Source organism: Anarhichas minor, unplaced genomic scaffold, assembly GCF_050575085.1.
Source record: "Anarhichas minor isolate MPS153535 unplaced genomic scaffold, ASM5057508v1 ptg000041l, whole genome shotgun sequence".
NCBI lineage: Eukaryota > Metazoa > Chordata > Actinopteri > Perciformes > Anarhichadidae > Anarhichas > Anarhichas minor.
The window spans coordinates 2,348,592-2,373,757 of record NW_027466487.1 but is presented as its reverse complement, the minus strand read 5'-3'; the positions used below and the strand labels follow the sequence as shown (position 1 = coordinate 2,373,757).

General features: G+C 42.6%; 2 protein-coding genes across 4 annotated transcripts; one reads left to right on the top strand and one right to left on the bottom strand.

The window, feature by feature from the left end:
- Nucleotides 1-15: 15 nt before the first annotated feature.
- On the top strand, nt 16-21,711 carry chn2 (chimerin 2). Of its 3 annotated transcripts, none has more exons than XM_076108830.1 (15): nt 16-151; nt 797-912; nt 1,539-1,856; nt 8,847-8,885; nt 10,374-10,429; nt 11,365-11,396; nt 11,625-11,738; nt 11,888-12,158; nt 16,271-16,354; nt 17,417-17,501; nt 18,782-18,955; nt 19,170-19,247; nt 19,448-19,585; nt 19,682-19,787; nt 20,385-21,711. In XM_076108830.1, exons 3-15 carry the CDS (start codon nt 1,808-1,810, stop codon nt 20,554-20,556), a joined length of 1,398 nt encoding a protein of 465 aa, XP_075964945.1. In that variant the 5' UTR covers nt 16-151; nt 797-912; nt 1,539-1,807; the 3' UTR covers nt 20,557-21,711. The 3 variants fall into 3 exon arrangements, with proteins under 3 accessions (XP_075964945.1, XP_075964946.1, XP_075964948.1); XM_076108831.1 differs by having other exon boundaries at nt 1,073-1,856; XM_076108833.1 differs by lacking the exons at nt 16-151; nt 797-912; nt 1,539-1,856; ... (3 more) ...; nt 11,625-11,738; nt 11,888-12,158 and adding an exon at nt 16,962-17,047 and having other exon boundaries at nt 16,313-16,354.
- On the bottom strand, nt 21,149-25,133 carry fkbp14 (FKBP prolyl isomerase 14). Its single transcript, XM_076108834.1, has 4 exons — nt 24,602-25,133; nt 23,977-24,128; nt 23,592-23,719; nt 21,149-23,493 (listed from the first exon to the last, which is right to left on the bottom strand). The coding sequence occupies exons 1-4, from the start codon at nt 24,796-24,798 to the stop codon at nt 23,335-23,337; spliced, it is 636 nt and encodes a 211-aa protein (XP_075964949.1). The 5' UTR covers nt 24,799-25,133; the 3' UTR covers nt 21,149-23,334.
- Nucleotides 25,134-25,166: the final 33 nt, after the last annotated feature.

Genomic DNA, 25,166 nt, shown 5'->3' with positions numbered 1-25,166 from the left:
GTCTTTGTTGTTGTTGTACAGCGGCGTTTGGGACCTCAACGCGGTCTTGCAGGAAACTTCCGGCGTATAAACGAAGTTGCCTTTGAAAATCTGATGGTTTTTTGTGTACATCTGCTGAACACATCCCTGTTTCAAAGGCTGGTCTCAGTTGGTAAGTAAACTGTTTTTTAAACTGTTTGTTTAAAGCGGTTCAAGCTAACGTTAAGTGTTGTACAACTAAAGCTAGAAGACAAACAAATGGGATAACAAGTAACAAGCTTAGACTGCTATCGTTACGTTATAGCTTATTATTGCGTTATTGTGTATATTGTATCAGAACTGGGACACTACATGACTGGTTTCAAAAACTAGAGAATAAATAGTTAGGTTAAGCCTCCAGGGCTGACTGTGATAGGCCGGGACACCTGTCAGTCAACCAAGCCATCCCCAGTGTAAAAAACAACTTTAAACTTAAAAAATGTCCTCAATGGAAAATTGATTCTCAACATTGGCACACAATTAAAGTTGCATTTTGTGTACCATACCTGCCCAGCAGCAGATGACAGACAGAGGTTAGTGACCACCTTAGTATTAAGATAAAAGTTAAAAAGTTGGTGAAGACCAAACCAGAGAAAAAGACAGCTGAGTAATGTATTTGGATTCATCAGGTCGCCAGAAACACAACTCCATATGGGATAATAATCCATGACTGCCGAGTGTGTAAATTGATAATTGTTTAAGCTGAGTTAACTCAAATGTTTTTTTGTATAAATGCTTGGATTTTTTAAAGCTGCAGTTGTTCATGTTTGGCCACTAGGGGGCGGAATAACTCCAAAATAAGCTGAGTGCGGTGATGACAGACAGTGCACACTGGAAATGAAGCTACTCACAGCTGGAGAGAAGATGGACTGTGACAGCTCATGTGAGCAGGTGGTGAGTGCAACAGACAGCTGTGTATAAATAGCTGGTTTCACTTTAATTCTGTCTTGGTGGCAATTTGAAAAGATAGTGTTCTTCAAGCTTATTTTATTTTTGATAACATATAGCTGCTTACAGTTTAGTTGCACATGCATTCATCCCTCTTTTTCTTTAGCCTGTGTGATCCCAGGGGAAAGTGTGGAAAGCAGCCCCACCAGGTGGCGCTAAAGCACTGACGTCATTCTGTCTGTTTCAACATAACATGCCATCTGATGAAAGCTGCTGTGGCTCAGATAGTTGGGCCTTTGCACGAATCTCGGATTCACCTTTTTGTTTCAACACAAAAAGTAACGTTTGCTTTGGATTCTGCAAACAGACCTGAAGTCTTTTGTGTTTTTGGGGCTTTTCTTTTTTTTTTTTTTGCTTACATCTGGCAGCCCCGCTCCAAACTTTCACTTTAAGAAGGCGCGTCTACGGCGCAGCGTATATTACAATCCTTAAAGCGGCACATGGAAACCATAGCTGCATTTCTGCATGACACACATCTAGACCTGCAGTCTGTCCGGTGCGAGTAAATGCTCTGGAGAAAAACTGATCCACGGTGTGGATTCCTGTGGCTTTGACTGTGTTTTTTATACCAGTGGCGCGGCACAGCACCTTCAGTGAATGCGGCAGCGGGAGCTCCTCGCCGAGGCTCGCAGCGAGCCGAGAGAGGAAGGATCGGCGGATTCAAGACGAGACGGGGTGGTGGGCTCTGGTCGAGACGAGACATGAAATAGTCACCGGGAGAGAGCCGTCAAAGGTGAAGCACGTTGGGGCGTGAGTGAAATGGAGGCACCGCCGGGGACGAGCTGCTGTGAGCGCACCGTGGCCAACCGGGAGTAACCGAGCCGAGAAACGGGGTTGTGGGATGGCAGCATCCAGCAACTCAAGCCTCTCAGGTTCATCTCTGTCCTCCGGTAAGAGTTAAAATAACCCACACTCTAAAATAGACACGTGTCACGTGAGATATAAGATCATAAAATCGGCTTATTATAATAATATGACATTTCTTCGTTCATATCTTTGCTTGTCCGTGCGCTTTGACATATTTGCCTTCAATCCAACTTTTTGTCATTGTCTTGCTTAAAGCCACCCCTAACATGTGCACCAGCAAAATGTGACATTCTCTTATTTCTCCATCTCACACGTGCGTGGTAAGCAATAAACAAACGCATTATTAAAGCAGCTGTGATTTAAGATTACCGTTATATCTGGGTTCAGAGGGGGAAACATCAGAGGGAAAGGACACCTTTCATGTGCAGAGGGGTTGAGATGCAGCCAGTATGACGTTGGGTTTTAATGTTATCATTAGATCCCATAATTCCCTTATTGACTTTCCACTCGGCTGATTGTTCGGATCATCTCTGGCCTGTGTAGTCCAGCAATTTTCCCAAATGCATCACCAGGCTGGGTCATTCTCTCATTGTATCCAAAATCCTAACATGAGTGACATCATACAGTTCATACTGCCACAGTGTTCACAAAACTACAAATCAAATCATATCATTTGGTGTAGCTCAGCACCTATTATATATTTGTAAAAATTACAAATGTCTGGGTTGAATTTTCCCTGACTGAGAACAGAACGTGGATCAGCCGCTGGTCAAACAAACCCAGAAGGAAATGAAATAGCAGTTCCATGCTTGTCCCATTGTCCATCCCTTTCTGTGTTGATAAAGCACATTGCTCATGTTTGCCAGGGTATAAAGTACAAACTCCACTATCACAGCACTGTTTGATGTGGCAGCCCCGCCAACAACCAGAGGCGTGTGTGTGTGTGTGTGTGTGTGAGAGAGAGACAAGGGGAGGGAGAAACTGTTTATAATACCCGGCTCAGCACTTCTGTGTATGTTTGCCGTTTCCACCAATATTTGATATTTTACTGCAAAGAGTCTAGAAAATGTGCAGCGATACTTTTACCGCCTACACACACACACACAAAAAAAAGTAAACTGAACATCGCACGGCAAAGCTATAGGTTTATTACAGGGTGAGGACATTGTATAGTATACATATTATTATTTGTTTCACTTTCTTGCTCTCTCTGCACCCCAACCACACCACAAAGCAGACGCACATTTCTCTGGGTATTCTCTAGGGACAGACCGTCGCTTCCAAGTTGATATAGCCTGCGGCAACCGCACGCTTCCCAGAGCATTATCTCATGTGTGCGCTTCAGAAAGCGGTGGATTTACTGTTTGACCACGGCTGCTTTAAGAGGAAAGTCTTTTCTCTCTGTGGCAGTGGAGGGTTGTCATTACTTCTGGGCTCTCAATATAATTATCAGAGGTTACAAGCTGCGCTGCTGCCAGGGATAGAGTGGTTGTTACAAGGGTATTATTATTTTCATGCGGAGCTCTTTGGCAGTCAGACACAACATTTGAATAATCTTGTCTATGAGGCATATGACTCCGAAAAATGAATCTCGGCTCAATTTCTGCTCCATATTAGGGTCGTCAGTCCTGGCTGCAAACAAAGTGCTGTGGGTGCAGTTATTTCAGCTGCTTCTGATGATAAATCTGTCTAGTAATCTTGTTTGGAGGCTGTTGTTTGGGGCCGAGTGTGTACATAAAGTTAATCCAACTTGTGTCGCTGATGGCAGCTTTATGTGCTGATTATTGACCTTTGATAGCGCCAACAGTAATTGTATTATGTGAGCCGACATTGATTTATTTCTGTACTTCCTGCAAATTATTGAAATGAAGGAACATGAGATGATGTTTGTTTTTTTTGTAGGCCAACCCTGAAGTTGAAACCAATGGGATTTTTCCATTTTGGATTATTGCAGAAAATAAGCTCGGTGGCAAACCATCGTTATGATAATACACGTTTTACATGTTCAGCAAAAAGCTAACGTTGGGCTGTAAATGAACTACACCAGGGTCACATACAAGAGGCTGTGAAGGCGGACTAGTCGGCGTGATGACGTCTCATTTAGCCACTTGTTAGTAACCGCCCTTTTTAAAAACAGGTAAAAGCTTCAAAATGTTTATATACTGTATTGTAAAACGAAACGTTAAAATCTTCGAAGCTTGTGTTAACCACAGGCCTTATTTCAGGCAGCTAACCGAAAAACCTATTAACAACACCCATTGAGACGAGGAAACCGGAAGTGCACAAATGCAAACTCATTTCTGGGTTTTGCGACTCATTCCTGCACCCCCTCTATACACAGGTGCACAATAGGTGCACAACTCGCAATTAAACAAGATAACTGACAAACTGAAAGGATTGCAATGCGATTGCAGCACATATGTTGCAATCTCTTCCTTTCTCTGGAAAGATATTTTCTGTTCAGGGAGATTCCTACACATTCTTGGCACGGTTGGACATTGAAGCATGTACCGTACCAGCAGCACACCCTTTGCCAGACGGCTCCAGGAAATAAAACTTTGAAAATAAATTGAGGGATAGAGCATGAAAGCATTCCTTGAGCTCTCAGCCTTAAATGACAAAATTGGTCAGGGAGGCAGAATTACAGCCATGTATTACAGAGGAGCTGTCTGCTCGACACGATCCTGCACGTGTGTCGGGCAAATGCTGCAGTTCACCTCCAAATCTTTCCACCACATGTATTTCTTGTCCTAACCAGTATCATCATGTCGGACTGGATTGGTGTCGCGTACGCTGACTGACTAAGATGATCTGCGTGTTTTGCAGCATCAGCGAGGGAGGGAGGGGGGGGGGGGGGGTGAGGGGGTTCGTCCCCCAAGTATTTAATTTCTGGTTTAGCATATCCCTGTAGTCAATCCTGTATTAATTACAACAATAGACTCTCAGTGTCGTGTTGAGAGAAGAACATACAGTTTCCCAGTAGCACACAAACACACTGCAGATAGGCACACTCATACCTGTACCATATTATCTGGTCAGCAGTAAGGCAGTGTTGAAATGCTTGTTTTGGAAAAGTGTAACACACAGATGGTGTCTCTGCTGCAGCTCTGCTGCATCCCACTGACTCTATAGTGTGTGTGTGTGTGTGTGTGTGTGTGTGTGTGTGTGTGTGTGTGTGTGTCTGTATCTGAGTACTCCAGAATGTGTTGCTTCTGTATGTCATTTAAATATGTGAAAAATACTGGCAATACATTACAGGCTTTAAAATATAAATGTCTGTAAATCTATTTTGTTTCTCTTTTAATCAAGGGGTGATTAAGTTATTATTTTGAATTATGTTTTTGTCTATAAGTCTGACGAATGGCCAATTCAAGTCTTACTTCTTTACTTCCCGAACCAAGCTTGATCCCACTGTCAGAATGGATCCTCCTAACTCTGAATCTCCCCTCTGGGGATCAATAACGGCTTATCTTATCCTTCCAGGACATCAAAGTATTGAAAATGCGACCACAAGAAGTAAGGTACTCACAACATTCCAAACATTAGACTGAGTGGAGTCATCTAAAATCCTCCAGGTAGCCTAATATTCTAGCTCTAGAGAAATGCTTTTAATCAACACAGTACAAATGCTGGGATGAAATATGTGGCCGTGGTGCACTGTGTCCATACCAACGTATTACGTCATCATTATCCTCAATGCTCAGTCAGGGTCACTATAACAATGACCCTCAGGGTCACCAGAAGAGATGCGGTCACAGAGGATGTCACAATGGCCCGGCACAACAGACTGGAGGTCCACCAAAACAAACAAAAGACCACAAACACCAACATAGAGGAGCAGCTGCATGTACGTTTATTCATAAGGAGACTCCTTTCCACGAGTGTGTATACCTGTAATGCTAACAAGGTGATCGTGAAAACAGTCCTGATTTAAGACGCCTGTGATTCATTTCAGACCTCTTGTGTTAAGCTGCCAGGTTAGATGTGTTGCCAGTATCTTGCAATTAGACAGCATAGAAGATATGGTGCACTGAGCTGTGTGTGTTTGCAGACGGACCTTGAAGTCACAGCTAGTATTAATTAGTAACCGGCAAAGGGAGGAGAGGATAGATGATTTATCGCTGGGAGTCCAGCATACATTTGCTTCTACTGGCAGAGGATTCTAAGTGTTGAGAAACAGAACGCATCTCAAATGCACAAAGAGTGATACTATTTCTGTCTGTAGAGTGTTCAAAGACTATTTGCCCATTAACTGTGACTCCTGGCGTTTCCGTCTTTTTAGAAATAGTTTGAGCTCCTCTCTCTTTGGCATAATCCAGGTTGTTGGAAAGAGAAATTCCTGTCTCGTAGTCCAAAATCCTGTCCCATGGTGCATCAGTGGGCCAAGCTTCCAGGTTCTCAGGTCCAAACCCTGAAGACCATTCTTTGTTATGGGGGTATGTTTACCCGGCTGTAAAGAAACACGCACTTCTGCTTGCCTGACAAAACAGACGTTAAATGTATTGTTACAATATAAAACACTATCTATATCGTTGTTAGGATAAGGCAAGTGAAAGATGATCGGCTCCATATTAACTCTGTGCCCGTTAATTCTCCATCCATATGCAGCATAAAATCACCGAAAAAATGACACTGTATTACATTGACAGCCATGTAACATTAAATAGTCAATTACATTATTTCTGCGGGTATTTGTTGTTGTTGTAGGTATTTTAGGCAAGACTACAGCTGAATACGCAGTTTTTAAGTCAATATAAAGCTACTCTATTGGTTGTGTCGACGTCTTTATGTCTTCTGTTGACATCTGCCTTTTTTTCTTTACTAATATGGGTGATATTGAACACGACCCTCAGGTCATAAAAGGCTCTAAACCTGTTGTCATCCACAAGTTATTGTTTTATGTGCTGACGTAGATTTATATTTATATACTTCTTTTTGCACGTGCACAGACTCTAGAGCAGACGTTATCTCAGGGGATGAACGCTTGATCTTCATTCATCACATATTCTCTTTGTCACCCAAGCAAATACCCGTCGGTAATTATTTTATCGAATGCCTCTGACTGGAGAGTAATGGAGGGCAACATAATTAACAGCTGTGTCTTTGGGCGGAAAAATCCCTTTGGCTGCTCCAGAATTTTAAATTCTCCCTGATCATCAGCCACCGCACAAACTCTGAGCTGCTTAGAAATTCTGTTTGATGTTCTTTTCCTGCTTGTGTGCGCATATGTGTGTCTGTGTTTGTTTGAGAGCGGGTACGTACAGTGTAGCTGGTGTTTGCATCAGAATCGACCCCTGAAGAGCCCCCTTTTTTTCCGAGCCGAAGCTGCTGCTGAGCTCCGGGCTGAAATGCCGTTCTTCATCACAACGAATCAGATTGAAAAGCCAGTATTTGGCAGCCGACCAGATGAAATCACATTCTTTAAACAAGCCGCAGTGGAATAAATCTTTCAGACTGTTGCGGGTGCGATACACAGTGACAAAGCCTTCAGCGTTGGGACAATACATTCTCCGAGGCAGCTTGGCCACACATCACATCGCATTTGAAGGCAGACGTTCTGTGGAGGGCTTTAGCAACATCGTTTACTCTCACAACATCCACCTCTCAAGTCAAGCTGCTTTTTTTTTCAGAATTTGCATAATTAGTCATCATTCGATCACATGCACCTCTCTTGTCTTTCCTGTGTAATAAATCCATCTCTTTCCAAAGTAACAGGACTATTACGATGAGAAGCGACGACGGGCATTTGGTGTGTTTTGATAATGTTGCAACCGGCCTCCTGCTGCAGTCAGCAGAGAAAACTGCATGAAGGGAAATGCTCTTTAAGTGCCGTCAGTTACACGGATAAATATAGCACGAGAATATACAGTGACTCTCAGAGAACTAGCAGGACGGTTTTTAACATTGATGCCAAATATGTGAGTAAGTTTGCTGCCCGTACGTCAGTGCAGACGTCTAACAAGTGCTCACTGGTTTTCATGCCCTCTCATGTGTGTTTTTTTTTTTTTTTTACTTCTCTCAGAGGGGTGTGGCGTTGATCTGCTGATGAGTGCAAAGGAATGTTTTAAATGAGCGACATGTATCTTCTGGACCAACATGATTCATTATGCACACAGTCGATTGAGTCCTTCAGCAGTGGGGCTGGGAGTGTAGTGAGAGATATTGCACTAAACCGAGGGGCAGATTAATCATTTATTGTCAGCTATCTTGTGCATTTGGCATTTAGTGTCATCCGCCTATGTGATAGCTATAGACCAGCATGTTTGATACCGTATGAGTGTCTCACTGTGTGAACATGTAGGCCGTGCAGTAACGTGCCTATGGGTCAACGGCATCAAACGATAACCAGCATGTTATGGAGTTGCTGTGGTGACAGATGTAGTTAAATGTTTTGTCAACAGCATTATTATATTATGAGTAATAAATATGCTAGCCAGGCACTTTATTACAGTACTGGCAGTGTAGTACGGTAGCAAATTGTGCAACATTTTTGACTCGTTCAGTGACACATTTTATTACAAGTCATTACTTTTATCATTTGCTACAGGACGTTTACTTCATCACCTCTCTACCTCTTTTCATGCTAATATAATAGCACCATCATATATTTCAGCAATGTGTTCACATAATCATAACTCAGCCACCATGTTTCACAGAGGAACCTCTTCCCGTGGGTTGTGAGATGTAAATTGTATTTACTTACATTTTGACTGGTGTGTTTGTATTCCCGTGTATTTTTCAGCCGGTGGGTAATATAGATCAGCTGTTTTCCTCCTCGGTGTTTCGTGAAGCACACAGGCGTCTGTATTGATTGTCCTTGAAGCAGACACACTGATTAGAAGTGCATTCACTGGTGCATCTCAAGAGGCAGCTGCACAGTGTGAAGGAAGCCATATGCATAATTATACCAGAGAGATAAACAACAGTGACATAATCATGGCGGAGGGCTCACAGTCAGTCCACTGGGAAAGGTTTAGAAATGGAGATTTGAATGCAACAGACAACAGGGCACGCACTATTCACACCGCTGTGAGTTAATAACAGAAACCTGCTTTATGTTTTGTCTTTTACAGACCCTGAGGATTACCAACCGCCCATATGGAAGTCCTACTGTGAGTAATTCATTCATTTCATATGCTGATTAGCAATGTTTTTGACTGACTTGACCTGACTTTGGCCTTTAGTGTGTTTCTTTAAATAACGGCACGTTTATTTGTGATCTATAAATGACAAAGAGGCATTTTTCTATACCTGGAAGAATTAAGTTTTGTTGTATATAGTACAATTAGATACACTGCAGGTTCCAAAAGGCTACGCACACACACACAAAAGACACACTCAAACACACTCGCCTACACAACACAAGCACAAATGCAAAGCAGCGGATTGCTGATCTCAGAGTAAAATAGGTTACCATCATCCGGGGAAAATACAGTTTTCTACCTGCAAATAGGCTCAGCTGAAATAGGGTCCTCGGGACACTCACTTCATTATACAGTGTTATTGCCATGTGGGTGGAAATGGGTTGACTCCCCAGAAAATATGTGGTGCATTTGTCGAAGCAGAGCACAAATACTTTCAGCTTAACACTGCGTCTGTCCTTACACTGATTCAACCAATTACAATTTAAAGCGTTTATAAACATTTTCCTGTAATTAAATGTCTCTTCCGTATAATCTTCCGACAATGCCGGGTTTCTGAAGTCTCCCATCTTCTCCTGACTCCTCCGGCCCTCTGCTGAGGTATTTTTAGAGCTCGCTGTGTCACAGGAATGGATGATGTCCAGATCTCGCTGGTTGGCTTAAGTCAGCCTGACAAAACATGAACATTCACAGTCAGGAGTCTTCCTTCCCCGGCCCGGAGAATCTGCTGCAGAGAAGACTTAGCTCAACCTCACACAGCGATTTCTTTGCTGTAATACCGGAGCGGTTGTTAGAAATGAGGACACTGGTCCTCATCCACCTTTCACAGGGTTCTAGACTGCCACGTCTCTCTCATGCCCCATCTAGCAAGTTCATTAAAGTTTAAAACAACAAAGACTGTTAATATGGCAAGATTTTTATATAGTCTCGTTTGGAAATGTGTCAGTTTGTCAGATAAAAGAGTTTAAGTTCTAGACGGATGGATTAAAAATTGGATACGAAGAAAGGAAGCTCACTCAGCTACGTATTCTTTTCAATACGTTAAGTACATCGAATACAGAGAAGCATGGGTTTGCAGCATGTGTGTATTTAGAAGTATTTGGGTTTTCCAGCATTGTGCACAACAACAGGCCTTAATTCACACAGATGGATTGCAGATACATGGCTCCTGTCATGTAAACCACCGACTGCTTAGCGTTGCATATATAAGCTAATGGCTCCTGTGGTACCTTGTTACCTTTGAACTGAGTCAGAGCTGCAGACAGGAGCCAGACTAAAGGCTGTTAAGTGCATATATTGTTTGATGTCCAGTGGCTGAAAGCTGCACTACATCATTTAGTTTCCTGTTATTTTGGTAACAAATCTACAAAATGCATGTAATTACAACTTGTACTGAGCTGTGTGCATAGCTCAGAGAGGCAGAGGGCCTTAATTAACATCCTTGTGTTTCTCTAACAGTGTACCAACTACAGCAGGAAGCCCCGAGACCAAAGAGGCTCACGTGTCCTCAGGAGGTCAGTACATCTGTAAATCTGTATACAATAGGCTACTGTCTTGGGCTTAACGGATTGGTTTTATATTTTTATTAACCATTTACTTTGTAAAATATGAGTAAATAATAGCAAATGCCACATTCTCAGAAACCAACTGGGGGTCTATGAAATCAGCATAGAAAACCTGTAATAGTCACAACAGCGGCTGTTTGGTCAATGACTCATTGATTAACTGAGTAATTCTCTCAGCATTACTCTATGTGGTTAAAATGAAATATACACATTTAAAAAATCACAATAATATTTATATTTCATGATTCATACAAAAAGATGTGATGCAATGTCGTATGACAATAAACTACTCAGGTTCAAACTGAACCACCTTATTTCTAAGAGTTTTTTTATTTCCTTTACAGCTGACAGCCATACAGCCACACTGCACTTTACAAACTCAGTGTTCACTCTCCAGTTGTAGGCTGGAAGTATTCACTGCTAAATGATGTTCGACATATTACCAAATCCACTGTGATCATAACTTTGAGTTTTAAAAGAGATTCTGCACTATCGTCTGTAAGAGGATGTGGATAAAAACATGTTTGATGTTTGTGTAAGATGAGATCTTTGTTTTGTCCTTTGATGCAGACACACTACACACCCTGGCGTGACACAGTAACACACTAAATATTAATTCTTTGCAGCTGGCCGTCTATCACCAGCTGTTTCATTGCACTGCCTCTAATTCATCTCCACACTCTGTGATTTGGCTTTACGGTGTGGTAGCTGCGAATAGACGCGGGGGCACACATGGAGATAATCTGTCCTCTGGTGTGTAGTCCTTTATCTTTCAGACAGGCTGCAAGAACAATTCGCAAAGCCATTTAATTGAGCTTTCATATCGTATTGCTCCAGCCAATATGTCTCCTTCTTCTTCTTCTTCTTCTTCTTCTTCTTTACAGATGGAAAACAGACCCAAATACTACGGCAGAGAGTGAGTGTGACTTCATTACTCCCATTGGTTTTTTTTGCCTTTTTTTCCAAATATTGCTGTGTGCAGAGGATAGTTTTGTTTATCATGACTTCCTTGCATTCGATGTGGTTTGGGTTTAAGTGGGTGGATGTGTAATTTGTGTGGATGTGTTTCTCTTCTATGTATTTGAGTATGAAATCACATTGGAGGAAGAGTTATACTTTATTTATTTATTTATTTTTTTGACAGATTTCATGGCATGATCTCTCGGGAATATGCAGATGAGCTTCTGGCGGGAGCAGAGGGTGCTTACCTCATCAGGGAAAGCCAAAGACAGCCAGGGACTCACACCATGGCCTTAAGGTACCAAAACCATCAGTATGCAGCACAGAATCCCCCGAAAGGTCGGCCATATCAGTCCTCGCTGAGTCGCCACCTTTTGTCTCTTTTTTTCATCCACTCAACCGATTCCACCTCTGCTCCCGTCTCCGTCTTCATGTATCTCAATCCAGGTTTGGGCACCAGACCCTCAACTACAGACTGTTTTATGACGGGAAGCACTTTGTCGGGGAGAAGAGGTTTGAGTCGGTCCTTGACCTTGTGACGGACGCCCTCATCACTCTCTACATCGAGACCAAGGCGGCGGAGTACATCGCCAAAATGACCACCAACCCCATCTACGAGCATCTCGGTTACACCTCGTTGCTCAAGGACAAGATGGTGCACAGGCTGAGCCGTGGACACACAGAACCACGCAGGGTCACCTTCCAGAGAGATGAAAAGGTGAGTTTTATGACCGATCGTGGAAGTGTACCGTCCTTTTGTGTGCAGTAGAGAGGCTATTTGAAAGGTTCAGAGTTAAAGTATCTACCTAGCAAGACACTGCTTCACAGATGCTGTTGTGTAGCCGACCTACTGTCTTATCTAGAGTCCAAATGATGACTCAAGGAATTGAAAGAGCTATAATCAAATAGCTTAACCTAGCATACCTAGCATACTGCTTCTGTATAAAGGTAACAAGATATACGTCCCAGCACCTCTAGGGATGATTAATTAACATGTTATATGTTTATTTGTTTAATCCCTATAAAAGAGGTTAAAACAACATTTCTTGGCCGGGATCAATAACTTCAAATTGCTATCAAAATCCCCTTGATTAAGATTTTGGTTACTTACAGTCCAGTAATGTGTGTATATATATATATATATATATATATATATATAGTTTTTTCTAAAGCAATATATCTTATTTAGAACAATCGTCACACTTCATCATCACCAGTACATCTCCAGTAGGATGAGAGTGCTACTGAGAGGACACTTTGTCCCGTGAATGAGACTTACATTATCCCTGTAGCCCCTGGGTGTGTTCACTGCTGCCATGCCTCGGTGCGTCTACTGAGAGGTAATGATGACCAAGGGGACTGGGACTTTGCTCAGCCTGCCATGCGTATCAGACACACTGATCTTGGGTGAGACAAATTGCACATTGTATGCATTGGCACTCCTGAGCTGTTGTCAGATTAAAGTCTGTGAATGATTTACCAGTGAGGAACGAGGAACGTCTGTTTTCTTACCGGGGCAGAATCCGAACTATCCTTCCACTAGGTGGCAATCTTAACTCGTTTCCTCCTCTATTTCTGGGCCGATGGTGGCACTAAGATTCACACCCGGCTCTTTTTATCAACATATACCGGTATTTTCTTCTTCTTTCTTCTGCTGGATCCTTCTTGTGTCTCTCAGCTTGAAGACCAGGTTTTTTGTTCTTTGAGAGGATTCGTTGTCTTTAAGATGTCAGCCTATAGCTTGTCAGTCAGTGACAGACACATGACAGCCCTGTCACCAGGAGCGCCAGTTGCGGTATTAATATCATCAGTCTTCAGTTTGGTCTCTGTAGCTTGAAACATAAGCCATTGATGCTGCATTTCTTTTAACCTAATGGCCATCGGTCAGTCAGCAGCAGCTTTATAGTGGTTTCAAATAAGCTCAGAGCTACATGCCACTACCAACCTCTCTAGGAAGCCCCTTGGAGCAGTGGACTGCCACCACAAATGCTCTAAGACACACAGACTAACCCATGTTTGCTTAACACAGTGCTTTCCTGAACAGTGTCCAGTGTCCAGTTTCCATTTTTGTAAAACTGACTTAATTTTCCTCCTGCCAAGTTTGATACACAAGGATCTGAGTCGGTGACGGCTCTGGTGACGGCAGGCTTCGTCAGACAGCGTTTGAAAAACCACCTGCCAGTCAAAGGAGGAGAAGTGTTTTCTGTCTGCTCCAATATTACGTGTCCAAGAAGCAGAGACCTGGCCCGAAGGCTCCAATCTGTGGTGTCTTTTTGAACTTCGTGTTTACCAATTACACAGCCACGCCCTGAGGCGTTACAGCCACAGGGGCTTCACTGTATGGCGAACGCTCACGTGTATTTACTCGGTGTAAGGTTGATACCGCCATATTGCTGTGACTGCAAAATTCCTGTGTAATTAAAATGCTCCCAGAAGGTGAGGGGGTGGGGTGGGGTGGGGGGGGGGGGGGGGGGGGGGGTGCGACTCAACCTGTAGATCAACCTCCTGAATTTCGTTCTCTTTGCATTGGAAAGAATTTCCTAAGTGGCCAAAACCTCTGCCACATTTCTCCTGATACTCACCACACTGGTTTAATCTCACGCTAAAAAAAGGAAGCCATTTACGTGTTTTAGTTTTAAAATGTATAAATGCTGCTCGCACAGCATTGTAAGTGTACATTTGCAGACTTTTCAAATGCAGACACAGAAAAATAGACCAATCTTCAGTGTTCCCACTCAAGACAAAAGTGGCAGTTTCTTCCAATTTTGAATATTGGCCGATATCTTTGACTGCTTCTACCCGTCACAGACTGTCTTCTTTCCTTTTTGTCAGAGATGTTGTTAGGGCTGTTTTGTTTGGGATGTGGGTAGTTGTATCCTGTTGTCATACTCTGTCGGTGCCCACTGTGCCGTTTCCCCCATGATTCCATGTACTCTATGGTCACAACAGAGTCCGCTCAGCTGTGCTCTCACAAAGCCCTGCAGGAATAAAAGAGCCAAGCCACTGAAAAGAAAGCGGAGCTTGTTGTGTGACCACCTTTTGTGTCCTTTCTGCCGAGCTCTTCTTTAAGAGACAAGAAGCCATCTGCCCCGCAGACAAAGAGTGCAGCCCCTCGTCCTCCCTCCCTCCAACCTCGCAAGGCTAAAATATCTCGGCGTGGTCTATTCCTCATCTGTCCCCTCGGACTTAGCTGTAGAGCTGAGTTGTATAGCGTGGTATGTCTAGGTCTTTTCAAGGAATGCCAACCACAATGACAAAAATCTTCACCTGTCCTGTCGCTCTTTCAGCTATCAGCTATCAACTGTTGCCTCCAGGCACCAGAGACAAAAAGAAATAGCTGGTACACAAAAAGGCCACAGCATTTTTTTGACTTTGCTCCTGCGTCTGTAAGCTGCCAATCCTTTTCATTTTATCTCAGCTTTGCAGTTGCCCTTTTGGGTCTTTTGCTCTCCGCTCTCTTTATCATCACAAATCCAATGCTTACTGACTTCCTGACTCGTCCTCCCTGTTTAATTAATTAGTTCAACCTTTTTTTTCTCTCGTCATGTCTTCCCATGTTCAGGTTTAGCTGATCTGTAAAATAGCTCGTTTGGCATAAAGTCTTGCAGATGCTTGTTATTTGACATGTAGTTTGCACTGCTGTTACATACATATATATATATATATATATATATATATATATATAATAGCGTTGTGTACCTCGCTCAGAGTTTATCGATTAATTAAGAAAAACCGAGAGCCTTCTGGTGCCGTTTACTGGTTGTTTACAAGCTAATAGGGACAAATTCAGCACGAACATAGCAGCAGCAGCCCCCCCCCCCACGGCCAAAATACTATTTGGCTGCAGACCTGCAAATGAGCCTGCTGTGGGATTTTACTTTGGATTTTGGGCACTGCAGGATTATTCCCTGTGTAAGGATTATGGCAGTAATCCCTCCCAATCCCAGTTGATGGTCTGGCTCTGCTGGTCTGAGAGGAATGATTGTGATTGGCGGGAGTAGTCTGCAGTCAGAGTGTCTGGACAGCAGAGTGGCGAATTCCACCAGCCGACTGACACAGCCGGAGGTCAAGATCTGTTTGAGTTGCGAGGACACAGCCCTGGCTCTGTCAGACCAGAGAGTCTTTGGTCAGTCTTTGAGCAGTCGACTGGCCTGTTTAGAAGACCCAGCACTGACTGGGAGCCGCTGGCAGTTGAGTATTATCTCCAGTGGAGTGGAGTGTGTCCGCAGGGCAGCGTGCTAATGGGTGTGCGCTCTGTGCTATAAAGAGGGCGTCTGCACTATTGATCCTGCTTTACAGTGCTTTTGCCTCACTCTCATACTCCTGGCCCCTCCCTATCAGAGACCCTGTTCTCTCCCTCTTTCCTTTCTGGGTGTGTGAAAGAGGGCCATTGTGTGAGGCACACTCCTGCCCTCAGGCCGCCCACTATACCAACCCCGTTCCCTCTGCTCTTCTCGCTCGCTGCTGCCACTGGAATCAGACCAGATGCAGAGTCAACCCCGTGTTGGCCGTCGTCAGTCGCCCTCCTGGGTCAGAGGGGAGTGGAGTGTAGCTGCCACCTCTGCGCTGGGCTGTTGCCGGCAACGTCTGCTGCACAGCACCCACGTCTCCCCCGAACATCTTTCCCCAGAGGAGCTGGAGAGTCTGTGGGAACCCGACCAGGCCAGCATGGACGCTGAAGAAAACAGAGGAGGGGAGTTGATCACCCACAAGGCTAAAAGACATGAGAGGAAGCGTCAGGAGCTGCTGGCGTTGGCTCTGGGAGTCAAACTGGGGAGCAAGGGAACACTTCTGTGGAAGCCTATTAAACTGTTGGCCTCCTGTCCACAGATATCCTCACCTCTGGTGCGACGGAGTGCCTTGAAAGAAACACCGGAGAAGCAGTGCTTCTACGAGAAGATACACAATTTCAAGGTGAGCAGGTTTTTGTTAAGAACAGTTTGATGGCTGCAGACAACTTGATATTTATTCATATATATATATTTCTTTCCCCTAAAGAACAAATACATTTTCAGCCGTTTTCTATTAGCTCTCACTGTTTGTTTGTTTTTGCAGTGGTTAAGTAATCCCTATGACAGACGCATTTACAGATCTGTCTTTGCCTGCCTCGGATGTCTGCTCGTCCCATCATTGACCATCGTGTATGTTGCTGTTTTAATGACAACACATGCAGCTGACACCCATATGCACTGAGGGGAACTAATGGATACACTTTACTGCAAGCCATTAGCAGAGCACATTGATTGGCATTGATTTTAAAGCTCTCTGATCCCTTTTATGTTTTAGGCTGCTAAAAACAGTTATAGAGTTGAAAAGTATTGTAAAGTCCTCCACTCAGTCAGCGTGTAAGTGCATGTAGTACATTGTGGAAAGCAGAAAAGAGGTTATGGTTTTTTAGATACACAAAGGAGAATTTACTTTGCCTCTTGGCGACTCAACATTCTTGCAATTGTATCTTGGGTTTCAGTGAACAGGCAGGTTATAATGACCCTCAGCTTTTTGTGTATGCTCCCCTTTGAAGAAGAACAAAAAAACCTCCACTTACCACCTGCTGTATACCCTCTTCACTCATCAGTCTCCTACTACCCATTCAAAGTACCAATGAAGGTGTGTGTGTGTGTGCACATGCACGCAGGTGAGCCTCGATTTGCCATCTTAGCTGTGTTTTTAGGGTGCACAGTGGGTGTACATCTGTTATTTTGACCTGCAGGCTTGCCTCTGTGGCTGCCTGCATGTATCCGATTGCCCAGGAGCAGATGCCAGACACATTATAGTAAATCCTTTAATCTGCCTTGTATATACAAATGCTCTAATTTGGCAAGGGGGTCCCATCCACTGTAGCTTGGGATCACAAAGTAATCTCTGTCCAGTACATGAAAAGACAGTTTGTCCAGTTTGGACTGGACATAGCAATGACTTGCAGTATGTGTTTGTGTGTGTTTGTGTGTGTATGACCATGTCCTCTCTAAACCACAGGTACACACCTTTCGAGGGCCGCACTGGTGCGAGTACTGTGCCAACTTCATGTGGGGCCTCATCGCCCAGGGTGTCCGCTGCTCAGGTAACTACACTCCATTAAAGAAGTTGCATGTCACGGATTACACAAAGAAGGTCACATGTGTGTTGGATTACACAAGTAGTGTGTGATCTGTGGCTGACTCTGTCCTGTCGCGGATGTTTCAGATCCTTCTGAAATGGTGGGATTATGGCCCTTTTATGGTCATTTTCCTGTTGTGTCTGCGACAAACAAGTTGAGATCCTGTCAGTGATTCGTCAAAGCTCATTCTTTTCACAGCAACACTTTTATATAATCACAGCTATAACTGCGGTCACCCTTTTTGAACCCGTGCCAACTGAAAGGCAACCGGATGTTTTTACATGCTGCTTTTCTAATTCCCTTATAACTGGTTACTGTGCAAATATATGCCATGGGATGCAGTACACTGACAGTATTTATATGCCAATCTAATTAATGTTTCTCTGTCAACACAAATCACTACAAATAGATGATGATAAAATGCAGGTCGAATGCAGGTCAAACACAGGCCAAATGCACTGTAATTGTGACCTAATATAGCAGCAGATATAAGTGATTGATTGCGTATGAGAGCTCAGTGGAGTGTTTATGACCTCCCTAGTCACAAGATTCGCTCACTGCACAGACATGACACTGATGTGCACATCATTGGACTTGGTGGCTTTCTTCCTAAACAGAGTGTTTGTTGTTGAGACATTTGCCACGCTGATAAGCCAGAGGCAAACGCTGGTATCATCAGACACCTCATGTGCTATGTGAAACAGGAGAGACTTTTTTTTGTCCTCTCTCTCTCTCTCCCTAGCGCCCATTTTTTTTACATTCTCTCTGCGAGCACTGACTGAGAGTGAGCACCCCCAATCAGCAGACCAGCGTTAACGTCGCGCAGGCGGTAAAAAAAACATCTTTGTGATGAACGAATTCAGTCGGACACCCACCCGTCTACAAGTATGGCTCCTCAAAAACCTTCATTCCAAGCGGTGCCGCCACACAAGCAGGTGTGTTTCTCACACACACACTCTGCTCTCGCCAGCTGTCCAGCACGCTTCATGTGGCTGAAACCACTACGAGAACCCCCACCCATGCTGCACTGTTCGCTGCTGTCTACCTTTGGCGCAGGGCATGGAGATAGCTTAGCTGACTCTGGGAAACCTTTTCTGACTGCTGTCTTAAGCCTGCTGTGATGGTTGTGTGATCATCAGTCTGAGACTATTCTTTCCCTCTCTCTCTCTCTCTCTCTCTCTCTCTCTCTCTCTCTCTCTCTCTCTCTCTCTCTCTCTCTCTCTCTCTCCCTCTTGCTCTTCTAGATTGTGGGCTGAATGTACACAAACAGTGCTCCAAACTGGTTCCCAGCGACTGCCAGCCGGACCTGCGCAGGATAAAGAAAGTGTACAGCTGTGACCTCACCACGCTCGTCAAAGCTCACAACACAACACGGCCCATGGTGGTGGACATCTGCATTCGAGAGATAGAGCTGAGAGGTAGAATGCAGTTAATCAGTCATCACATTTAAAACCCATCAATCACTTCAGGGAAAGGAAAGCAGAACATAAGAGTTTGATTAGTAAATGCTTAACTCAAACATTTCAAGTATTCTGCAATCACATTATGCCGATGGTGCAGAATGGGAGGCAGGGACGGTGATCAGAAAATAAATTCCCCACAAAAACGTTTCTGTTTCTTTTTCTGTTGCAGGTATGCAATCTGAAGGTCTCTACCGAGTGTCTGGCTTCTCAGAGCACATAGAGGAAGTGAGGCTTGCCTTTGACCGAGGTTTGTTGGCGTCAGATTTATTTGGTCTCTGAGGTTTTAGTTCACGGGTTCATACTTTTAAATGAGGAGCTTGTTTCAGCTGCAGTACGGCACAAAATAGCACTGTCCGTTATTTTGTGACGTACACAAGAGTAGTCAGCCTTTATATGTTATTGTGTCCAATATTACATGTCATTCATATATATTTTCTTCATCAACAGAGGGTGAAAAGGCTGACATCAGTGCCAGTGCCTATGCAGACATCAACATCATTGCTGGTGCTCTGAAGCTCTACTTAAGAGACCTTCCCATTCCAATCATTACGTTTGACTTGTACTCCAAATTTATTCAAGCTGCAAGTAAGCGCTCCTCCACTCTGGGCTATTCAATGCCATTACTGAGTTACCGGTACCCTGCAGTGCTCTGATAATAATCGTATTACTGATGTAATGTAGAGATTCCAAATGCTGAATCCAGACTGGAGGCCATCCACGAGAGTTTGCTGCAGCTCCCCCCCGCCCACTACGAGACCCTACGTTACCTGATGGCTCACCTCAAGAGGTCAGTTCACACACACACACACACACAAGTCACCAATGCAAGGACATGCAATGTTTTTGGTTCTTTTACGTAAAGAACTGACTTCAAACCCATTGCAAAGACCTAAAACAACAATGAATTATTCCCCTTAACAGGTGCGTTAATGGCATCTTCTCTTCTATCATAGACCTCCGTTGTTCTAAAATGGTTGCTCTTTAGGATATATTCCTTCATTACAATGAACGTGAGCACTGCAGATCCAACATACACCATACTATTGCCATAAATACTCACCAGAGCACCACCATCCGCAAACTATTAATGTATTCATTTACTCCACAGAAGATTCGCAATTACTCCTGTTTGAGTAACTTTTGTTAATGACTACAGTGCCCAGCTGTTTTAGGAAATATTTAGCCTGTATTTGTAACTATTTTTTTGCCAAAGAAAGAGTTTAGAAGTCTTAAAGTATTGGGAGACAGACTAACACTTCATTGGTTTCCGTCTTTTCATGGGATTTGTTGAGGATCCAGAAATAATGCCAGATTCAAACATATGAAAACATTTAGCTTTTTTTGTATTTTGCTGACAGACTAGTTATCTTCTTTTGTTTTACAGGGTGACACAGTTTGAAAAGGACAATTTAATGAATGCCGACAACCTGGGGATTGTCTACGGTCCGACGCTCATGCAGCCACCAGAGCAGAATGCCTTGACAACCCTGAATGACATGAGGCAGCAGAAACTAGTGGTGCAGCTTATGATAGAACATGAAGATGTCTTATTCTAAGGACTGAGGCATGCAGGCCTTATAACTGAAACGAAGGACATTTATTTATTCTGTCAGAGAGGAAATTCAATCCACCTTGATTCTGATGAAGTTTCAGAATAGTTTGTAATCAAATTGAACTTGAGATGCTTCTTTTCTCGCATGACCGTTTTAGTTGAAGTTGGTTTAGTGTTGACATTGTCTTGTTACTGTAAGTTTGGGTTTTCATACCCAGCCAAGTCCATCATTTTTATATTGGGAAAGGATCCAGTATGTTTACCTACCTGCAGTGCTGTTCTCTCCTCTCTTTCATTTGAAGACTGTCACTACCTGGTGTAGACGCAGTCGTGATGACAGCGCCGTGTGAAATCTCTCAATCAGCAGCAGCCTAGTTAACGTTCCCACATTACATGTGTGCTCATTGTGATTTTAGTGGGAACGCTATATAAAGTTTAATGTAGATAAAAATCCGATCATGTAATGATCAATATTTTAACTGTGTGTACTAAAAATTGAGAGATGAGACAGTTGGGCGCTCATGAAGCACTTTTTTGCAACAAGTGTAAAGATTTATTTTGTAAAGATGTTTATTTTTGTCTTTTACTCTGCATCGTGTTCTTTTGTCACAATAATATATACTGTTGAGAATGATGTGTGTCGAATCGATGTCTAAATACAAAACTGTTCACAAGAGAGAGAAAAGGAATCGGACGAGAAGTAGTTTGTGGATTTACCATTTTCCTTTGCAACACACTCAGTGCTGTGGTGAGGAATACACAGCTGGATTAAATACTGCTCATTTGAATTCACATGTCATGTTGCAGGCATATTGTAAAACTCTTTGCACACATGTCTGCTGCCAGCGTTGTAGTATTTCTGTTTACATGCTGTAATCTGGGATATGTTTAGGGGGAAAATATGATCTGGGCCCATTTCTTTCCTTTTTGTATGCCAGCAGCATCACTCGGTGCAGCAGTAGTTGCCTTTCACTTCACAGTGCCATAGAAGTCAACAGTCATACTACAGCGGTACCGAGCATGTTTATTTCACAGTTGGTTTGATGTGTTTACGTAAATCCTTTCTACAAATCCATTTTATCAAAATGTATTTTTGTGACGGTTGCAATTCAAAATGTAATTTATCAAATGTTGATTTATTAAAGGAAAGAAAACTTGAGTGGTGGTCTTTGTGAGAGAAGACATAATTGCACCACGATGTTCAACTCTGGCTTGCTGCTTTAATTTCTCTCTCTCTCTCTCTCTCAAATCTGTTTGTGGTTCCTGAGACCATCACTGGTTCATGTCAGCTTTCATCAGAATGTAATTTTGGTAGAAGATTTCAAAATAATAGTTTTACCTCATTTCTCTATTATTTATTTAAAGAATTGCAATAGAATTACTTCTAGTTTAAGTTGGTGACTAAATAACTGTTGAGACGCACAGTATTTATCTTTGCTACAGCTTTACATAATGGAGCAGCTGTGATGTTGTGTGTCTTACAGTTGCTTTAATACTCAATACTTGAATACTGTGAGCATGTGATGCTGATATGCTTGATGGTAGCCTTGGCTGTTATGGGGGAAAGACATTGCATCCTTTTCTATCTCTACTGCATCGTCAGAAAATTTCTTTTTGGTCAATTTAACTTGGGAGGCTTCTATTCGCTGTCAACATTCACTCAACCAAAATCTTACAAAGCTTTTAATTTGTATTGTTTCAGGAAAAGAATAGACAGAAATGCTGACAGCCATCACACATCTCACCGCCTTCTTTCATCTTTGAAACATTGTGCTTCCTGTTTATGTTACAGAGCTGATTCCACTCTAACTACTGCCTACTGATAGGCTACTTCTGCTCTCCCTGTTATAGAGCTTATAGTGTGAGAGACATGCATCACCTGTGAGTGACTGTATTAAAGATACTGTAGATCTTTTACATAATCAATTTTATTTTTACATTTGTAATCAATCATCCCACCAAGAGTCACTTCTCTTGTGAACTCACGTGACATTTTATTTGACAGAGCTATGAGTATGCCAGGAATTTTCCCCTCCTGTATAAGAATTGTTCTCAAATAACTTAAATATTAACTCGAACACTTTGTTTCCTACTCAGGGTTCAACAAGATCATTTTGTATTCAGATACTGTTTTAGTTTGGATGTTATTCCCTACAAAATGTGCATTTTGGATGCTACTGAGGGATTTGAATGGTTGTTTTAGGCTAACTACAATTGTATATGAAAACCGTGACAATGAATTCAATGGTAATCCATAATTTTGAATATGCATCATGGCAACTGATTGAAACCTTTCTATATAAGCCTACTGCATACTTCTCTGTGATTCACTCCTGATGGAATGAAATGATATACGTGACTGTAGACTCATTTTAATCTGCCAGGAACAGAAATCTAGAAACTCAAAGAGAAGGACCCCTGACAGTTTTATTGTTGTTCTTTTGTTTTGAAATGTCTAAATGATACAAAAGTGTAGGACAAGAGTGCCCTCTAGTGAATAATGAAGATGACTGTTTACAGTACACAGGTAAAGTAAATCAAAATGAATTCTAATGGGGAGCCTAAATGCATTTGTGGTAACATTATCAGTGCAGAATGTAGATATAAATTAGGTATGGGTCTTATTTTCCATAACATGTTCATCTAAAAGAAACATAATACGGTTCATCAGCAGTGTAAAAAAAAAAAAAAAAAGCAAGCCCAGTAACTAATTCACAATTCATGTCACTATTTGAGAAGTGATTCAAGAAACCAGTTTAAAGAAGTAGATGAAATCAGTCTTTTAGAGCTCATCGTGTTGGTAGGTGAATTCCCTCGCAGATATAAAACCATCTTCATCTTCATCCTCATTTTTGAAGATGTCCTCTACCATCGCTTCGTGGTTGGTGTCATTGGGGGAATATCCATGTTTCTCAAATTCTTTCTTCAGGTACTCTTTTACCTGTAGCAGAGACAGAATGATAATGGCATAGCAATTTTAAAAAAAAAATGCATTTATACACTCTGCAAATAGAAAAGCAGTTTTAAAGAATTTCACACCTCCTCTCTGCAGAGCTTCCAGTCGTCATTGAGATCCATCTCCCGGAAAGACTCGTGCGACCTGGGACCATTTCGGATCTCCATGAGCTCGATGTCAAAAATGAGGGTACTGCCTGGAGGGATCTTGCCTGTTAACAAAAAAAAAAGTAAGTATAAGAAACAGGCGCATAGGACTGGGGGGAAAGGGGACTGAGTATACAGGGCTCTCATGTGAGGGTGATCCACAAGGATACAAGAATGAATAGCAGATGCGATGAAGGTCCAGAATGTTGTGCTATGCCCCTGAATAGAAGCACAGACATGTTATGGTGTAACACAACAAGAAAGGGGGAGTCAACAGACCCTCTCCAACATGTTTTTGTGTCTTACTCATAGTCTTTGTTACCTTTTCCTTCCTTGCCATATCCCAGAGATGGAGGAACGGTCAGTTTTCTGCGCTCTCCTGTGCACATGTTCTTCAGACCCTTATCCCAGCCCTTGAGCACCTCTTGAATCCCAAGAGTGAACCATACTGGATTTTTATCCCCATGTTTGCGGCTGCCAAGAGTAACAAAGATGCATCACAGTTTTCTTTGAGAAAGAAAAGTTCAGTACACACAGAATTGATATCACAAATATGTACAATAAAGGGTTGAATGGCTGCCGCCTAACTTTAATGACTGGTGGTTAAAACTGAGGTCTGACAATATAATAATAATAATAATAATAATAGATATTATTTATAAAGTGCAGTACATGGTTGATCGAGGATTAAAACATTTCTGAACTTTAGGAAAATAAATAAATAAGACATAAGACTATGCAAAAAACAAGCATATTTGATAAGATACATTTTAAGAAGTGATTTAAATAGCGCCGATAGTCCTATTGACATGGGCTGCAGCATATTGCAGTCCATTAGATACATATATTGCTTTTTACAACGTGTGACTGACTACCCTGCACAAGGAGTGTAACACAATTGCGCAGCAAAGCATGCAGCGTTATTACAGTTTCTAGCAACAAATTACCTGGAAAAAAACAGGGTGCCATTACTTTCCAAGAATCCCTCGTGATGAACAAGAAGCATGTCTCCATACTTTGACTTACGGTAACACATGAAGGGTTTATGTAAAACTTCAATTTTCACTTCTGGCTCTGGCAGTTTCCCCCCGGTAACAAACACAAACAGTGAGGGCAATATCGAACAAATAGAAAAAATATTCATTTTGATAGCTCACTTACTCGCAAAATTAATAATAAAAAAAAAAAGGCTAATTTAAACCTTTTCACAAAATGCAGTACCTAAAATAAATACATGGCAGGAATGTCAACTACGTGGCAGCCAACTTGCAAGAGAACGCAACCACTGTTAAGCTGTCTGCCCTCCTTCCTCTACTATTGGATACATGAATTACAAAGCACCGCCCTTTACCTATCTACTCTTATTCTATTGGTTCTTCTTTGTGTCAATCAACACAATCCACACCCACAGTACTTAATTCCCTCTAATGTTAATGGGAGGAGCGGGCGGAACGTCATCAGAGCTCGATTCACAAATAAGTTTACGCACTTTTATCTACGTAGCTGGAATGT